Raw genomic sequence first — 16,617 nt, 5'->3', positions numbered from 1 at the left:
CCCCCAACATGTCACACTAGTGTCAAGTCAAGGAAGACTCTTAAATATCTGAACACATCAGACAAGAAAAAAAAATCAACAGTACCATTCCAAAGTACACTATCATCAAAGTAGCTCAGTCATATGTTATCACCTAGCACACAGAAATGGAGGAGTCTTTTAAAACTCTATTACGAGGCAAACTCAGCACTTGGAAAAAGTTAAACAATTAGCCAAAAAAATAAGATGTTTCTCATATGGTTGATATCCTTTCAGCATATCTTAATATCTGTCTATAGACAATGGTTCTGACCAGTCCCCTCACCACATATTCCCACATAGAAGTAAAAAACACAAGCAACTGGATATGAGGTTTTCGCTCAACTTTTTGCCCGACAGTAATAGACACTGATGCCAAGTCCAGGACAAGCTGGTGTCTTTTTAAATCCTGATTTTGCATTCGAGTACCAAGGTCAATAAAAATGATGATGACCGGGGCAAAAGTTAAGATAAAGACAGTTAATATCACATTTAAATACTTCAAACTTGCACCACAATGACTCTTACCTGATTCAATGTCCACTGATTGAAAGCCCCCTGGTAGCCATGAGCTAGGATGGACTGACCACATGGGCTGAACAGTCCACCAAAGAAGCCGAGTGTGTTGCCCCCAACATCTCCAACGCGAACCTGCATGTCACAGAGACAGTACAAAAGAGGCAGGTTGTGATGATGGTTGTTGCTTATAGGATAGACCTGTGAGAGAGTCTAAGTTACTCTTGAGCAATACTGGATCAACAACTTCACAGGCAAACAGCAGTGAGTAGTAAGTGTTTTCTTCATATTTTGCTAAACACACTGTACCCTGAATTGACCTATTACATTTTCAGGATCTTATCTAAAACATTGACTTTCTAACAAAATCACTGGATTCTTTGAGTGCCTCGTATTTCTTTCGAGTATTCCGACCCTTAAGGAGGTGAGGGGAAGCATCTTAATTTGTGCTTCGCAAAACAGAAGGCACTCATTCACAAACAGCAATAACAGTTTTAAAATTTGTGGATGATTCATAAAGTACAAAATCATAGATTTACCTGCTCCACCCACACTCCGCTGCCCTTGTCTGGACTCCACAAGATCATTGTCTTGTCCATGGAGGCTGACAGTAACTTCATGGCCTGACTGCATTTTCCATCCCCTGATAAAACACAAGATTGCAATTATGACACGCAATAAGACAATTTGAATAATATGATGTTAGAAAAAAAAAGGAGCAGGGGAAAAAAAGAGAGCAAACCAGACAATTTGAATAATGTGATCTTAGAAAAATGAAGAAGTAGGGATAAAGAAAGAAAGCAAGGTCTTAAGGCAGGCCTACTTGGGAGGAGGGACTTGGATTCAGACCTACAGAAGATAGGATACAGCTGGACAGAAGTTGAGACTATAGCTCAGGCTGGAGAACTCTTTTCAGTCAACTTTACTCCGAGACAGGGTAAGGAAGACTGCTGCTGCTGCTGCTGCTGCTGCTGCTGCTGATTAAGCTCATTTTAGTGAAAAATAAAACATACAAGACCTCAGATTTGAGAAATAGTTTTCAGGTTATTTTCAAAGCAGCAGTTACTAAATGTTTGCACGCTCATCAAAGAAAAAGAACACTCTTTATGTCCTCATCACTACTTATAAAGAGGTTTCAGTTAGTGTAAAGAAATGGAAATGATTTTAGAACAAAAGGGGATAATGGATGAGCTTGCCATTCCACTGCAATATTTTCCTTTTCCCGTGATTCTCTCACAATTTAACTCTTTCACTACCAGGGGGTTTTCCTCACCTGGACTTTGCCCCTATCTGTGACCTACTTTCTGACTCTGCCTACCATCAGACAAATTAAAGATTTTTTTAGTTCAATTTACAATATTAGTCATATGTATTATATACGGGAATAAAGGGGAAATAATGACCTACAATATTAGTCATATGTATTATATACGGGAATAAAGGGGAAATAATGACCTATCTCAGCATGTTGCTAAAAACAATCATTTTTCAGCCTTAGTTTTCAGATTCGATAATTACGAAAGTAGGTGCGACTTTGAGGCAGAGAGTGGAGAGCCTTGAAACACGGCTTGCTGTCCGGCGCTGGAGGTAACTCGAGCGGTGAAATACGGCTCGCAGTAGTGAAAGAGTTAAAGAAAAACCATTAAGTGCTAATGCTCTATCATCGTGACCAATCTATGACTTATTTCCCTCTCTGCCATTGTCATGAGATTTTTTAAATGCGTTTTGGAGGAAAATAATTTGTCAGTTAGTCAAAAACCAAGAAAGCTTTCAGCATCCTCTTCAGCTGACTACAGGAGAGTGGAAACGATTATTGCTCACGATAACGAGTCCCAATTCCACAGGGTAACTCACCAGTGTACTGTGCAGGCTGCCATCGGATACTGTAGACCCAGTTTTCATGACCGCACAGAACAGACTCCAAACACACAGCAAACTCAACCAACTGGTCTGGATAAAGATAAAGAAAAATTTGACACAACCATTAAGAAAGCCAGCAAGATCTTGGGATATGATTTTATTAGAATTGATGGAATGTATAAGATCACAAGTAAAAAAGACAAACAGCATTATAAATGACCCATCACACCCCCTTTCCACACTAATTGAAAGATCATGCAGCGGCAGATATGTACCTCTAAAGACAAAGAAAGAAAGATACAAAAGAAGTTTCTTACCATCTAGTATAAGGCTAATGTCAGAATAAACATCAATGTGTATTGCTGTTTCGAGTATGTATCTATATAACTCTAAACGCTTGTACTTAAATTCCTGTATGTGGTTGAATGATGCATCTGATGTGATATGTACATTTTGTCAGCTTTACTTTTCTTTTCATATTGAAGTTTAATACAGCCAAGAAAAATTTCCCTCTGGGACAATACAGTATTATCTTATCTTTTAAGGGAAAAAGAAGAACATTTAGTTTCTCATCGTTGAGTGATATCTCATGAAAATAAGAGTTTTTATTTCTCTGAGGCAGATAGTCATAATCTTAACACCAAGGAAAAGTCAAACAAGAGGGTGTCAAAGATAAAAATTAATCAAAAAAATATCATCAGAATACTTACAGAAAGAGCTAAGGAATAAAATGAACATGAATGTATGTGAAAAGTAAACTAGTACAGTGAATATCCTTCTGAATTCATTAATATTCTGATCCTCTTAAGGAATATTTTCCTCCTGATTTGTGTGGTGATTGAGAATAGAGACAGAAAAGCAAACTTCAGACTCCTTCCCACGAAAAACATGATAAGCTACAGCAAGATATGAGCACTTTCAAAATGCTGACAAATTTTTAAGAAGATACATTAATATCACTTCTGAAAATCTAAGCTGCAAAAAAAAATACAGCTGTTATTTAATTTACGTACACTCTCTATCAAAAAAAGCTTCCAAACTTTCTTCATTTTCTCCTTTACCAATCAACTCTCTTGATTAATAACACTCAATTCAGGGCAAAGAACCACAGATCAGAATTTTGTGCAATCTTTGCTACTTCACATGGACAAAACAAGGACAAGCCCCAGCTCTAAAGGTCTCAAAGACATAGAAGGAACTTAATGGTTACTTGCTATGCAGAAAAGACATGTTTCAATATACAGTCCAAATTGTCAGAGATGAACACCCATTGTCAAGGAGAAAAAGTGACCATCTTACATAGTGCCATTATGATATTAAAAAAATGCAAGGGGGCAAGTGGGTAGTGGACATTTGTACAGGTGTTTGTCTTATACAGGTGGCCCTTATAGTAGGTTTGACTGTATATACGGTCGTAACTGTCTAAGACAGCAACCCCCGGTGCAGGACAAAAGTGGCCGTTTTAGGTGGGCATCTTACACAGATTCAATATAATTTTTTAAAAAAATAATAAAAAAAAGACGCAAGGGGGAATGGGAAGCGGCCGTTGGAGCAAGTTCCACTGAATCTATACAAATATACATTTCCGGTGATATACAAAAAAAATGAAGAGTTACCTGACGTAGTCACGGAGAACAAAGTTTCCTTCACTGCAATGTCTTGATCCAGGGGCAGCTCTGACACAGATTTTGGGACTGTCCTATCATTGCTGTGGTCTCTGACTGTAAACCGCCACACTCTGATAAGTTGGTCTTGTGCACAGCTAGCCAGCAGAATATCTCCGTCATCTGATGGAGGATTAGTTTATATCTCACAACTCTTTTGACAATAATGAGTCAAATTCAGAATGCAGGCAAAGCGACAGAGTAAAAAAAAAAAAAAAAGGAAACATGTCTGGTAGCAGGATAAAAAAAAAAAAAAGAACTTACTGGAGTGCATTAAAAAAGACATTTGTACCATGTTGAGGACACAAGCTAAGTTGTCAAACTAAAAAAAAAAGCATGAAACAGGAATAATTTTTAAAAAGTTCACCGCCCCTGCAAACTAATCAAACTTGCAAATTTGTTTCATTATTGGATGAAAAAAGCTGCAAAAACTACATGATCTATTCAAATGCATAAAATCGTAGTAGTTGAATAAAAGATTTTCCATAATACACATTTATATGGTATGTATGTAAAGAAACAATGTATCACTGCTTAACGCTGAGGCACAGCTGACTATAATTTTGAAGGGCGGAAGTTTGATGTGTTAAGCAGATTGGGGTCTTATTTGTCCTCCTCTGTTCCCCCCCCTCAGTTCTAAGTTTTGTTGTGAGGCCAAAAGTTCAAAATGACTTTGTGTCCTATGGGATAAAGTGGGATCATTAACCTCACAAAGTCGAAAAGTCAAGAGAGGATTAGAGGACATAAAAAGCGTACAACTGTAAAATACAAAGTAATAAAAATAAAAATGATTTACCATCAATGGCAAATTGTAAATCTCTTATCCAGTCCTCATGACCAGGCAGAACGATCACTTCCACAAACTGAAAAGATCAATCATCACAACACATGAGCTTAAGGAAGAGAAGATGAAATGATTCTGATCTAAATGAATAAAGATAAGTACAGTCAAAACTGTCTTCGACGGCCACCCATTGTTGAGGAGAAAAGTGGACATATTAGACATACAGGTGACCGTTACAGGGGGTTTGACTGTACTCTTTAAACAATATAAGCTTAATGACATACAAAAAGTAAAAATGTAATGTATGCTTTAGCAAAATCATTAATTTTTACTCTTTCCTGAAGACCTTGAAACACACAGAGACAAATCAGAGGTGAAAGAAAACTGAATCTTTTTCAGAATACATAAAAGATAATGAACTATAAAAGCAACAGGTTGTCACTAGTAGAGGTCGAGTTACTTCAAACTTGACTTCATACATAAAACGAGGACAATTGTGATGCAAGAAGCACAATACTCAATATACTCCATGTTTTGGAAAGTGTACCAGAAATTAGCCGACCAAACTCTTAACGACATACGGTTATTGACTTTTCTCTTGCATTTTGAATTTTTAATAACATCTTTGAGAGACAACATTCTGTACTTGCTCACCTTCTGATCTTGACCTCTAGCGTACAAGTGAATCTTGTGGTCATCACAGCCACAGGCTAGCAGAGGAACTACAACAATGGAGAACAGAGGACATAAAATAGTTATCTCAGTCAACAAGACGTTCATATCTCAACAAACAGGTTATTGCTCCCAGCCAGACCTCAGGGTAGGCTGGGGGTAGGGGAAGGGGAAGGGGAAGGGGAGGGGGAGGGGGAGAGGGAGAGGGAGAGGGAGAGAGAGGGAGAGAGAGGGAGAGAGAGAGAGAGAGAGAGAGAGAGAGAGAGAGAGAGAGAGAGAGAGAGAGAGAGAGAGAGAGAGAGAGAGAGAGAGAGTGAGAGTGAGAGTGAGAGAGAGATCAAAGTACTGAATTGACAGAGAAATTGACATTAAAGACAGTAGCACCATACTGACTGCAAGACAATATTTGCTGTACCCAAAATCAATTGATATTTATTTGCAGAAATAATTTGAACCCCCCCCCCCCTCAAAAAGCAACAAAAACCAAATAAACAAACAAAACCCAAACAGGAAATTTGCATCCTCCACCTGCTCAACTAATAAACACCTCACAACATATGTATGCAGAACTAAGAACTCTTCTGAAACAACATTTTTTTTGTATGCCCCCCATACCGACACCATCTACCTACCATTATGTCCAGGGATGATACAGGCTGTCACACACAAGGCAAACCCTGTTTTGAAGTCTATTACTTGTATTTCTTTTGCTTCTTCTGTAACATTGTGATAAAAACATTGTTAACTTTTGTCATTTCAAAGCAAGTAAATAGTCATGTTATAACTACTAACAATCGAAGCAGAAGAAAATACACACTAATCATAAACTGACTTCAAGTTTAAGCAGGTACATGAGGAACCAACAATCTTAAGGAAACTTCTGCTGAGACTGATAGATTCTTTTTAGTCTTTTTGGCAACTATAAGACATGATTAAGAAAAGATATTATCCATATTGATGTAGCCACAGCAAATACTTTCATAGTAATACAACTGGTTACTTGTAATACACATCTTTACTACTAGACATACTGTGACAAGCCCAAAGGCCAAATAGAACTAATACGATGGGAAAAAGGAGTCTTTTAAACAATCTTTAAAAAATATGTCAAAACAAGAGCCTTGGATGTTAAATAGATCTTAAATTTTCCAGTTACACACTACTGGCTCAAAATCTGGTTATGTTGAATATTACTACAGAGTTTCTGATCTCTCGATAGATCAAGGATTTCAAATCGATTTAATACATGAGCAGTCATTACATATCAGATAACCAGTTCAAAAGAATAACATCACCTGTTCCAGTTCTGCTCCAAACCCGAACAGTTGAGTCGATAGATGCCGTCACAATTAGAGTTTCTTTCTCAGCAGCAGCTGCCTGTGTAGCTTGATGGGGAAGGTACAGGGCAGTCACGCATGTAACTGAGCCCTGGTGGCCTTTCAACGTGCACACTGGTTTGTATTGACCCTGGGCATTAATATGGTAAAAAGGTATTGTTAAAAATTTCATCTTAAGTATATAAAATTAGAAAACAGAGAAATTAAAGTAGAACAGAACAAAGGGCAAATACAGAAGAATAGAGAGAAAAGGAAGTTAAATCTCAACAGAAAAGGGAGAAAATTAAGTTAAGTAGAAAAGAGAGGTTAAAAGGCATTTAGAAATAATTTAGATGAATATTTACCTCCCTCTTTATGCATCAAAAGCCATTGTGTGGAATTATTTATAAACCCGGATCTGTCTGATACCAATATTAGCGGAGTGAAAAGTTTTAATGGTAAAACCTCTTTCTATTATTCTATGCTACAATACCATTGCAAGCTCCCAACTTACATGCACCATGCGCATAGGATCGTTTTGAAAAAAAAATCCACGCAAGGTAAGATTTTGTCTTGAAAAAAGTTGTAAAGATGGTCTTGGTTTGGTATACTATACCTGTCTCTCCTCAGTGTTAGTGAAACACCACACTATGGCTGACCCATCCGCAGACCCAGACACCAGCTCTGTTTCATCTGAGGATTTTACAGAAGCAGGGATGTGCTAACATAGGAAAACAATTTGAAAGACAAACAAAAAACAAAATAACAAAGAAATTGAGAAGAATCAGAGTACATAAACATGAAATTTGAAATATGAAGAGTACACATGTCAAACTATAAACAAGGCAATTTATTATAACAAGTTTCAAAGACTGTAAAAAATTGGTTATATGGCACCATTCTACACAGATAAGGATGGTTTCAAGTAACCTGTCAAGACTTGTTTAGTTCTTTATGTCCTTTGTTTTCTCAACTCTACAAAACCTGTATATGAGCCGAATATACAAGTATAATCATGAATTTGAATTTATCACAGATACTGTTCCTTATTTCTTACATCTTGTTCTAGAAAGTTGTAAGATGCAGTTAAGTATACTAAAATGAACACTTCATGAAACATGGGGGCTAAAAGAAATAAAAGGCAGGGAACACAAACAAAAAGAAACACAGCTTACCACAGCCAGCATTACCGATCCAGGTGACTGCATTGACTTTGCCAGAATGTCCATAAAGAGTGGACAGAATTCCTCCACCTGTTGTACCTGCTGCAAAACCCTGTTTACAAAGGAAAGAAAAGTGGCATCATGTATTTAATTCTAAAAATAATATAGCATTTGTATAATACACGCATCCCCGCTCAACAGCAAGTTCCATGCACTTCACAATCCACATAACACATGAATATATATACATTTTTCTACAGCTGGGATGAACGTCTGGGTTATTAAAAGACATAGAAAAATCATCAACTTTTTACAATAATATGAAAACTCAGTTCTCAGGTCTACAGCCAGTTCACAACGTCTTAAGTCCTAATTCACTTACCGCACTTCTCATCAAGTGCCATGATACCCAGTGTGAACCACAGAATTCTTAGCCTACACGTTTTATTGAATTCCATGGCGTAAACAAACGTTCCATTGTGCAATTTTGAGAGAGAGAGAGAGAGAGAGAGAGAGAGGGAGAGGGAGAGGGAAAGGGAGAGAGAGAGGGGGAGAGAGAGACTGAGAGAGAGAGAGAGAGAGAGAGTGAGAGAGTGAGAGAGAGAGAGAGAGAGAGACAGAGGCAGAGAGAGACAGAGAGACACAGAGAGAGAGAGACAGAGAGACAGAGAGAGAGAGAGTAGCCTAGATCTAGAACATCCGGGCAAAACAAAAAGGCGACCAGCGTAGTTCAGCTCGATTTGAAAAGTGAAATAGCCTTAGCATCTCAGTACACCGCGAAATTAGTTTACTTTTGTGCTATAACATCATTTTATTCTCGCTGTCGTTAATCTCACCCGCGATGAAAATAATAATATCCATTTTATTCTCACCCGGGTTGAGAATAACAACAGGGTGAGAATAATATTATATTGTTATTCTCAGCCTGGGTGAGAATAAAATGGATATTATTCTCACCTGGTCTGAGAATGCAATGGAATTTTACCTGGGTGTTGAGAATGGGTAGGCCTACATATAGGCTAACGAAGTGGCAAGCCATACTCTAGCCTGAGAGTCTAGCCGTACTTAGATCTAGGTTTGGCCCAATCGACTCTAACCTGTTGAGTACACAGGTCTCATTAGATCTAGATCTAGTAATTATTCTGGTTTAAAATACATGCACGTCAGTAAGGCACCTTTTGGTTTTGTCTGAAATACAAATACTTTAGGCATTGCAAACTAAAAATTTCATTTACAATTCAGCCATCAATATTAAGTATGACTAGCCTGACAGTCTAGCCATCCTTAAGTACGGCTAGCCTAGCCGTCTAGCGTTCTTAGTACGGCTAGCCTGCCAGTCTAGACGTTCTTATCTTAGGCCCTATTAACATTAGAAAACAGGTCTTATTATTAGTAATTATTCAGGTTTAAAATACATGCACTGTCATCAAGGCACCTGGTTTCGTCTCAAGTACAAATACTTTAGGTACTGCAAACTAATAATTTATTTACAATTCAGTAGGCCTATTTTTTGGGGGAGGGGGGGGGGGGGGGTAAAGAGACCTTTTACTACCTCATTTCTTATATTTGTATTTTGTTTTTTTAACAATAAATGTTTTCATTATTTTCAAAATGAGTGGTCATTCTGAATGCATGAACAAATGAATGACTGAAAACAATGAAAAACAAGTAAAGTATTCAAGTAATGCAAGTTTCTCTCTGTATTATCAAAGAACTATAGCATGGAATGCCGCACACTGGGCAGACAAAATGATGTGGTGAGGGCCTAATTGCCGCGCACCATAAAAAAAAATAAAGCAGTCACATGGCACCTTGCTGCACTGTGGGCAATTGAGAGGCATTGCGATTCGACCTGCTCCCGGCACACAAATGAAGGGAGATCACTGCAATAGTATCCAAAGTGAGAAGAAAAGGGTCAGTCATGTGACCACAAACGCCTTCATGTTTTCTTCACGCACAAGAGTCACAGCCACAAGACCTCATTAACTACCGCGGTCTGGCGCATAGACTCTATGTTTAAATTGTCAATTTGATCATCCACACCGTTAGAAAGACAGAAAGTGAAAGTATTCAGAAATATTAGGATTATTAGGAAAAAAACAGGTCTTCACACTGGATGAGAATAGCCAACGCTGGCAAGTCTCACCCGGGGTGAGAGAGGTTGATCGTATTTCTATTCTCTCACGGGGTGAGAACAGATCTAGGCGATTGTTGTTACGATTCCCGCGTTTAATTCCGATGTGCGTTTTTCAAACCCTCAGGCATATTTCGCTTTGGTCCCTAACCCTAACCCTGGCCCTAACCCTAATCCTAGCCCTAACCCTAACCTAGGGTTAGGGACCAAAGCGAAATATGCCTGAGGGTATGAAAAACGCACATCGGAATTAAACGCGGGAATCTTAACAATCGCCCAGATCTAGAACTAGATATCTAAATTTTTAGATCTAGATTAGACACTTCCTTGATTGACCAACAAGTTCATTAACTGTCAAGGCGTGAGTAACCGTCAACAAGGAGAAGTAGAGTGGAATAATATTGATTTTATTTTTGTCTTAAATAAAAGGGCTAATTGAGAGAAAAGAACAAAATACTACCTCAGGCTGGTATACAGCTATTGAATTGGAATATGCATAACATATCAAGCCATTTCTCCCCCAGTCTGCACTAAATGGGCATCTATTGCAACCTGCACTCGTGTAGCATGTGTTGACAATTGCTTGCGCCATCTTTTTCATGTTGGTGCTGTCTGCTGTGATAGCACTGCAGATCTTGTTGAATGTTGATATTGTGCCTATGAGCGCAAGCAGTTAAAAAATTGTTAGGACTGTAATGCCAAGTTGTATGATACATACACAATGCGGCGACCATAAAATGTCAAAACTATTCTAGATTCTTGAGTTTTCCTGCAAAGCCAGTACTCTAGTCTAAGTATACAATTGGATGATTTTCATTGACTAAAATTGGACAGGAATTTCAAAGCCAAAGATATAAGAGGAGAAGATATACTTTATACTTTTCGAACAACATCATGGAAGGGATCTGGCAGAAATGTTACACACTGGGCTTTCTGTGATTTTCGTGCGCAAGAAACAGATCTAGAGTCTAGCAGTAAATAAACTTCCTTGATCGATCTTTCAAACAAAAACAAGGGCTTACAAAAGGGCCAGTGTAAAGACAGTCCCCCCCCTTCTTCACTGTCACCGAGCAGTGTAAGTATGTTGTTAGGCTCTGAAAGAAAGGTTTTCCTTCTCCAAACTTCTCGTCTTAAGTCCTGTCGTGCTCTTAAGTTTAAATTCTCCCTTTATAGGGAGGACTTCCGTAACGAGCGACCCTGTTATAAATTGCTTGGTTTCTGTTGACTGTACAGTACTGTTGAAGAAAGTGGCTATTCTCACCCGCCCGGAAGTTCTCGCAAGATCAACTCCTCCCCTCTTCTCTCTCTCTCTGTCTCTTTCTGAATACTGTCTATCGGTGTGGACGATCAAATTGACCAAAACAAAGTTAAAAAATGATGTTAAAACACAAAAGTAAATTAATTTGGTTGTCTACAAAGATGCTACGGCTATTTAACTTTTCGAATCGAGCCCACCTACGCGGGTCGCCATTTTGTTTTGCCCGGAAATTCTCGCGCTACTCCTCTCTCTCTTTCTCTCTCTCTCTCCACTGCCCACAGACAAAATTGTACACTTTTAGTAGGCTACAGTTGTAATGGAACGTTTGTTCACGGCACAGAATTCTACAATTTTTCTGTTATAATCACAGTGTAGAATTCTGTGGTTTAGGGTGAACGCAAAATTTGGTGAACGCGCACCGGGTGAGAATAGCCACAAGACTCGCCTGCACTATTCTCACTCCGGGTGAGAATAGAGGTGGCCACTGTTGAAATGAAGTGAAAAATTGGGAGGACTTCCGTAGCCGTAACGAGCGACCACTATAAGACAGACCAGAATTTAGGGGTAGGGGTAGATCTAGGGATAGGGTTAGGGTTACGGTTAGGCCTCTTCTTTATTGTGTTTGATGGGGTGGTCACTCGTTACGGAAGTCCTTCCGAAAAATTAATACAGAAGTCCAGATTCTTTGTCTTGATTAGATCTAGATCTAGTAGTAATTAATCATAGACTAGATTCTAGATCTATGTTAGTCTAGATGTCATTATTCCTCATACTAACACTTTGGGTGATTTTGTAGTTTCGTTCGTTAAAGTCCCAAGCCATACGCCAGAATGCCAGGTAATCAAAGAGGAGGGAACACAAGCCGATAGCTGTAAGAACGACGACTAAACGCCATGCCATTGGTCGATATTTATAATAACCGCCATCTTGTTTGACCTCGCAAGGGGGAAGCCCGCCACGTCATCTGATCGTGATTCTGAAAGGCTGTCGTTAGATCTATTCTCACCCAGGGTGAAGAATTTAAAATGCAATGGATTTTTATTCTTACCGGGGTGTTGAGAAAGGGTAGGCCTAGATGTACATGCAGGCTAATAGGATGATAGAAAATAATTTTTGAAATAATGAGTACCGTTTGTGACCTGCCCCTGAACGCTGGCCGTTTTTTTAAGCTCCCGCGGGAAATGTTAATGTTATTGTTTCATTTAAAAAAATCTTGAGAGTGTGCACGCATCAAAACCCTAGGCAAGTGTATATTCTAATTTCAGAGAGGAATTCACTTGCCAGAGTAGTATGTTTTAAAAAGCTGTTCAATAAAATAATGTTAGTAATTTATAGTATATATCATTGTACTATAATGTTAGAATTGGATTTGTTTTAAGAAATATAAACCTGTTATCCCTAATAAAACCCACGAAGGCCCGCAGTGCCTTGACCCTAGACTTATTTTTTTCTTGATTTTGATTGGTTGAACCATTCAAGAGTAAAATTTTCCATGGTGACGCTTTGCTCAAAAGATAATTAGGTTTTCCCCTAAATCGACAATAGTTGCCTCCCGCGCTCGAGAGCTGGCCCGCCCTTTGGCGATTTTAGTCGCCTCGCGCGCTCAGTGGAATGAGAGAGGGAGGCGAGTTTTTTGGGGATATTGTGATGCCCGAAACGAAATAAAAAGGGTGGAAACGAAAAAAACGGAAGAATACAAGGCTGTCGTTATTTTCACCCTGGGTGAGAATAGTATCCTTTTTATTCTCTCCCCGGGTGTGAATAATAATATATTTTATCCTCACCCCGGGTGAGAATTTGCAGCTCCGCATCCTATTGAGTCCAATCTTTTTAAATTTCTTGTGCTTACAAAACTTTAAAAAGTTTAACGATCCAATCGAAACGGTCAATCATTTGCACTGCGACGTTGAACTTTGTTTGAACTTGCTTTCGTATCCAAATTGACATAGTCCTTTGACTCTTAGTCTTCTTCATCTTCTTAGTTTACGTAGTGTCATCATCAATGCCTTTCACCCCTGCCAGGGTATAGGCCACATACAAGCTCCTTTCATTTATCTCTGTCTTGGGCCATCCTTCCAAGCTCGTTCCAAGTGAGCTCCTCTGTCTCATATCCCTTTCCTCGCATCTTCTCCATGTTTCCTGTGGCCTGCCCCTGCCTCTTGCTCCTTGTGGGTTCTACTGAAGTGACTGTCTTGTGATGTTTCCGCTGGACTTTCTTAAGATGTGTCCCATCCATCGCCTCGTGGCTATTTGTACGGCCCTCACTTGAGACCTTTCCTGAAGAAAAAATCTTGATAGCAATAAGAATGTCTGTGTATTTTTCTATCTTCGTTATCTTTACTTTGTTGTAATATTTTCAGTGAACACTTAATAATTTTGTAGCATTAATCGACTTTTTTGTTTTAATTTCAGACAATGCCAAGGATGGTAAAAGTACACTGGAGATTATCAGAGTGTCCTTCACGTTTGACTGCAAATATAAGAGATAGACTCGAGTCTTGGAGAATTATCTACATGTCATTATGTTACAACCAGTTCACAACATGGAATACTGTCCTCGACACATCTATGGAACCATTGTTTTGGCTTGTAGACAACTCAGCTCGGGTCATGGGACCAGTAAGTCATGAAAGCTGTATTGCATATTTTTTTTTTTTTTTTTTTTGCAAAATAGAAACTTGTTGGTAAAGTTGGGTAAAAAACAACATCTTTCCTGTGGATCTCAGTGCAGCGGCTAGTATTATTGAGTAACTCCATGCAGATTTTTCTTGTTACCCTCCAGTGCTCTTTGTCTAGTGTGCCAATATACTTTTCGACTTTTTATTGGTCCAGACTCAACACTTCCTGCATATGGGTCATAACAGTATGTCAGAATTTTGCCTTTAAAAAGTCTTCACTTCACTGCTAGTGAATACACATCATGGATTTGATTTTGTGTGGCCGTGTGAACTGCTCCAGGAATGTAGCCTCATGCTTTGTACTTTTAGAAGTGATAAAGGCTACAGACAAATGTCTTATTGAGCCATAAATTGTAATGTTCATGATATCTTAGATTACTACGAATCAACTGGGCTGTAACCAGTTTGTTATGATGCACACAGACCTGAGTAGTCTATTTTGAAACAGATTTCCTTATAGACATATTTTTTCTCTCGTTCTGGTAAAATTAATGTTCATTTAGTTGAGGCTTAGTCATAATCACACAGACTTTATTTTAGTATTATTCTGTTTCTGTTTTCAGCAGAAAGAAACGGCAAGTAATTCTAGTCAGCCAATTTCTTTTTAAATGAATTACTGAAATTTCGTTTTGTCTCTTATACATTGTTACTTGTGCTTTTCTTCCACAGATCATGGTGACTATGGTGGTACTTCTCACAACCATGGTGGTTATGGTGTTCTACGTTTGCATCCTCCCTCATATATATTACCAGACTGACATATTTTGGTCTCTCGTCCACTTGATTGTAGCTCATTGGGTCTTGATGAACATTGTGTTCAATTACTGTATGGCAGTCTTCACCAAACCTGGGCACCCCCCACAAGTAAGTAAGAAGGGTTTACGTTTCAAGTATATATGCTCTGAACAAATTGATGTGCGGTCAAACCTGTCAAGATGGCCACCTGTATAAGACTACCACATATACAAAGGCCAGTTTCCAGTTCTATCCTTGCAGTTTTCTGTACAATTACACTTTCTAAGATGATAACAAGTCCAACATGACCATATCCTCTGTATTTTTCTTTTTGTTTTATTTTCGCTCTCTCCTTAGATATTTTGTCGTGTTTGAAGTTAAGAAGCTGTCTGAGAGAGTCAATTAGTGTAGCTCTGTGTACACCCATGCCACTAGAAAGGCTTTGCATAAACATGAGGCTATCTTAAAACTTTTGGAGGAAAAGGAATCATGTAATGAAATTAAGTCTGACATAGAGAGTTTCAATAATCTGGTAAGTTAAAAACGAGTAGTAAAAGAAGTGTAAAAAAAAAAGATTTATTTTCTAGACATGGTTCCTGAAAAAGAGGAAGAAGAATTTGAGATATATTTATAAATGCTTTGTTCTTAAGTCTGTTCCAGAAGTTGTCTCCATTTGTAAGAAGTGCATCTCCCCAAAGCCTCCTCGAGCGCATCACTGCACAGTATGCAATGCCTGTGTACTAAAGATGGATCACCACTGTCGTATCCTTTCCAATTATAATGTCGCGTCTGTTTTTCTTGGACATCACTCTTCTGATGTCTGTACAGATTGTCCTTCTTTATTTTAGTTAATTACAATCAAACTTGCTCTAACAGCCACTGCATTACAATGACACTGTGTAAGGTGGCCTGGCCACCTAAGATGGCTGTCGCAGATAATGTCAACTGTATGTAGTCCTGTATTGTTTTGTCCATAAAAGGTTTTCCCTTGGTTGGTGGGTGCTCTGGTGTGGTTTGCTCCTTCTTTCCTATCAAACATCTGTCGTCATTATCTCCCCTCCTTCTTTTTTGTGTATGTTACTCTCCTGTTGCACGTCTTCTATTCTTCGGCACTTATATGACCTTATTGTGTTGCAAGTGCCGTAAATCTCTTACTAAAACTAAACTAAATAAATTTACTGTCCTGACTTAAATCATGATACCAGCAAGTGAAGAGCGGGGTGAAATTACCCTGTCATTTAATCAGTCTAAGTGATGATGTACTGTAATTGTTAACCTTCTGTTCTAAAGTTTATAAGCGAGAGCAATGTTTTCAGGGATTATGAATAATTTATATTATTATTAGATCTGTCAGAAAGATGCTGATTTGGTGAAATGATCAGAGTTCATATCTGTTTCTGAATCTTTGCTGTTCTGAGAATTTTTGTTAGCTTTACCCCCAGTCACAACTGATTGCAGCAGTTCTGTAAGATACCCATATACATTGTTTTGTTCTGGATAAAAAAATTCAAAGTTGTCCCTTGACTTTGTCACAGCATGGCTCAACAACTGTGTTGGCTTTCACAATCACCGCTACTTTTTCCAGTTTGTCTGTTTCATGTGGTTTGGGACTGTTTATGCTGGCATTGCTGGTTATGATGTATTCAAGCAACATTTCTTCGGCAACAAGGTAGGCCGGATTAATGTGTTGAGCAGGAACTGTTTTAGTTATATAATTTCATTTAGCACTGTTGCTTTTTCAACTCTTTTGCAATGGAGGCTCATTCCATTTTAAGATGGAGATATTTTGAGGAGCAGATTTGGTGTGGGGGGAAGGGGG

At 38.6% G+C, this 16,617-nt stretch overlaps 2 protein-coding genes across 2 annotated transcripts in view; one reads left to right on the top strand and one right to left on the bottom strand.

The window, feature by feature from the left end:
* The window catches only part of LOC101863462 (elongator complex protein 2), a gene marked incomplete in the record, with an annotated part of 25,541 nt that extends 14,750 nt beyond the window's left edge, over nt 1-10,791 (bottom strand). The window contains 11 exon segments of the mRNA XM_035971805.1: nt 541-669; nt 1,074-1,177; nt 2,389-2,484; nt 4,011-4,181; nt 4,855-4,921; nt 5,497-5,564; nt 6,147-6,230; nt 6,810-6,981; nt 7,447-7,523; nt 8,006-8,105; nt 10,588-10,791. Coding sequence (XP_035827698.1) covers nt 541-669; nt 1,074-1,177; nt 2,389-2,484; nt 4,011-4,181; nt 4,855-4,921; nt 5,497-5,564; nt 6,147-6,230; nt 6,810-6,981; nt 7,447-7,523; nt 8,006-8,105; nt 10,588-10,728 — 1,209 coding nt within the window.
* An 84-nt stretch (nt 10,792-10,875) lies between these two features.
* The window catches only part of LOC101862296 (palmitoyltransferase ZDHHC16B), an 11,640-nt gene continuing 5,898 nt past the window's right edge, over nt 10,876-16,617 (top strand). Inside the window, exons 1-5 of the mRNA XM_005106067.3 lie at nt 10,876-11,202; nt 13,798-14,004; nt 14,733-14,927; nt 15,449-15,560; nt 16,334-16,467. Coding sequence (XP_005106124.1) covers nt 13,801-14,004; nt 14,733-14,927; nt 15,449-15,560; nt 16,334-16,467 — 645 coding nt within the window. The 5' untranslated portion in view covers nt 10,876-11,202; nt 13,798-13,800. The remainder of the gene's footprint in view (nt 11,203-13,797; nt 14,005-14,732; nt 14,928-15,448; nt 15,561-16,333; nt 16,468-16,617) is intronic.

Source organism: Aplysia californica, unplaced genomic scaffold (assembly GCF_000002075.1).
Source record: "Aplysia californica isolate F4 #8 unplaced genomic scaffold, AplCal3.0 scaffold00510, whole genome shotgun sequence".
Taxonomy (NCBI): domain Eukaryota; kingdom Metazoa; phylum Mollusca; class Gastropoda; order Aplysiida; family Aplysiidae; genus Aplysia; species Aplysia californica.
Note: the sequence above shows the minus strand (reverse complement) of the source record. Positions and strands in the feature narration are given on the sequence as shown.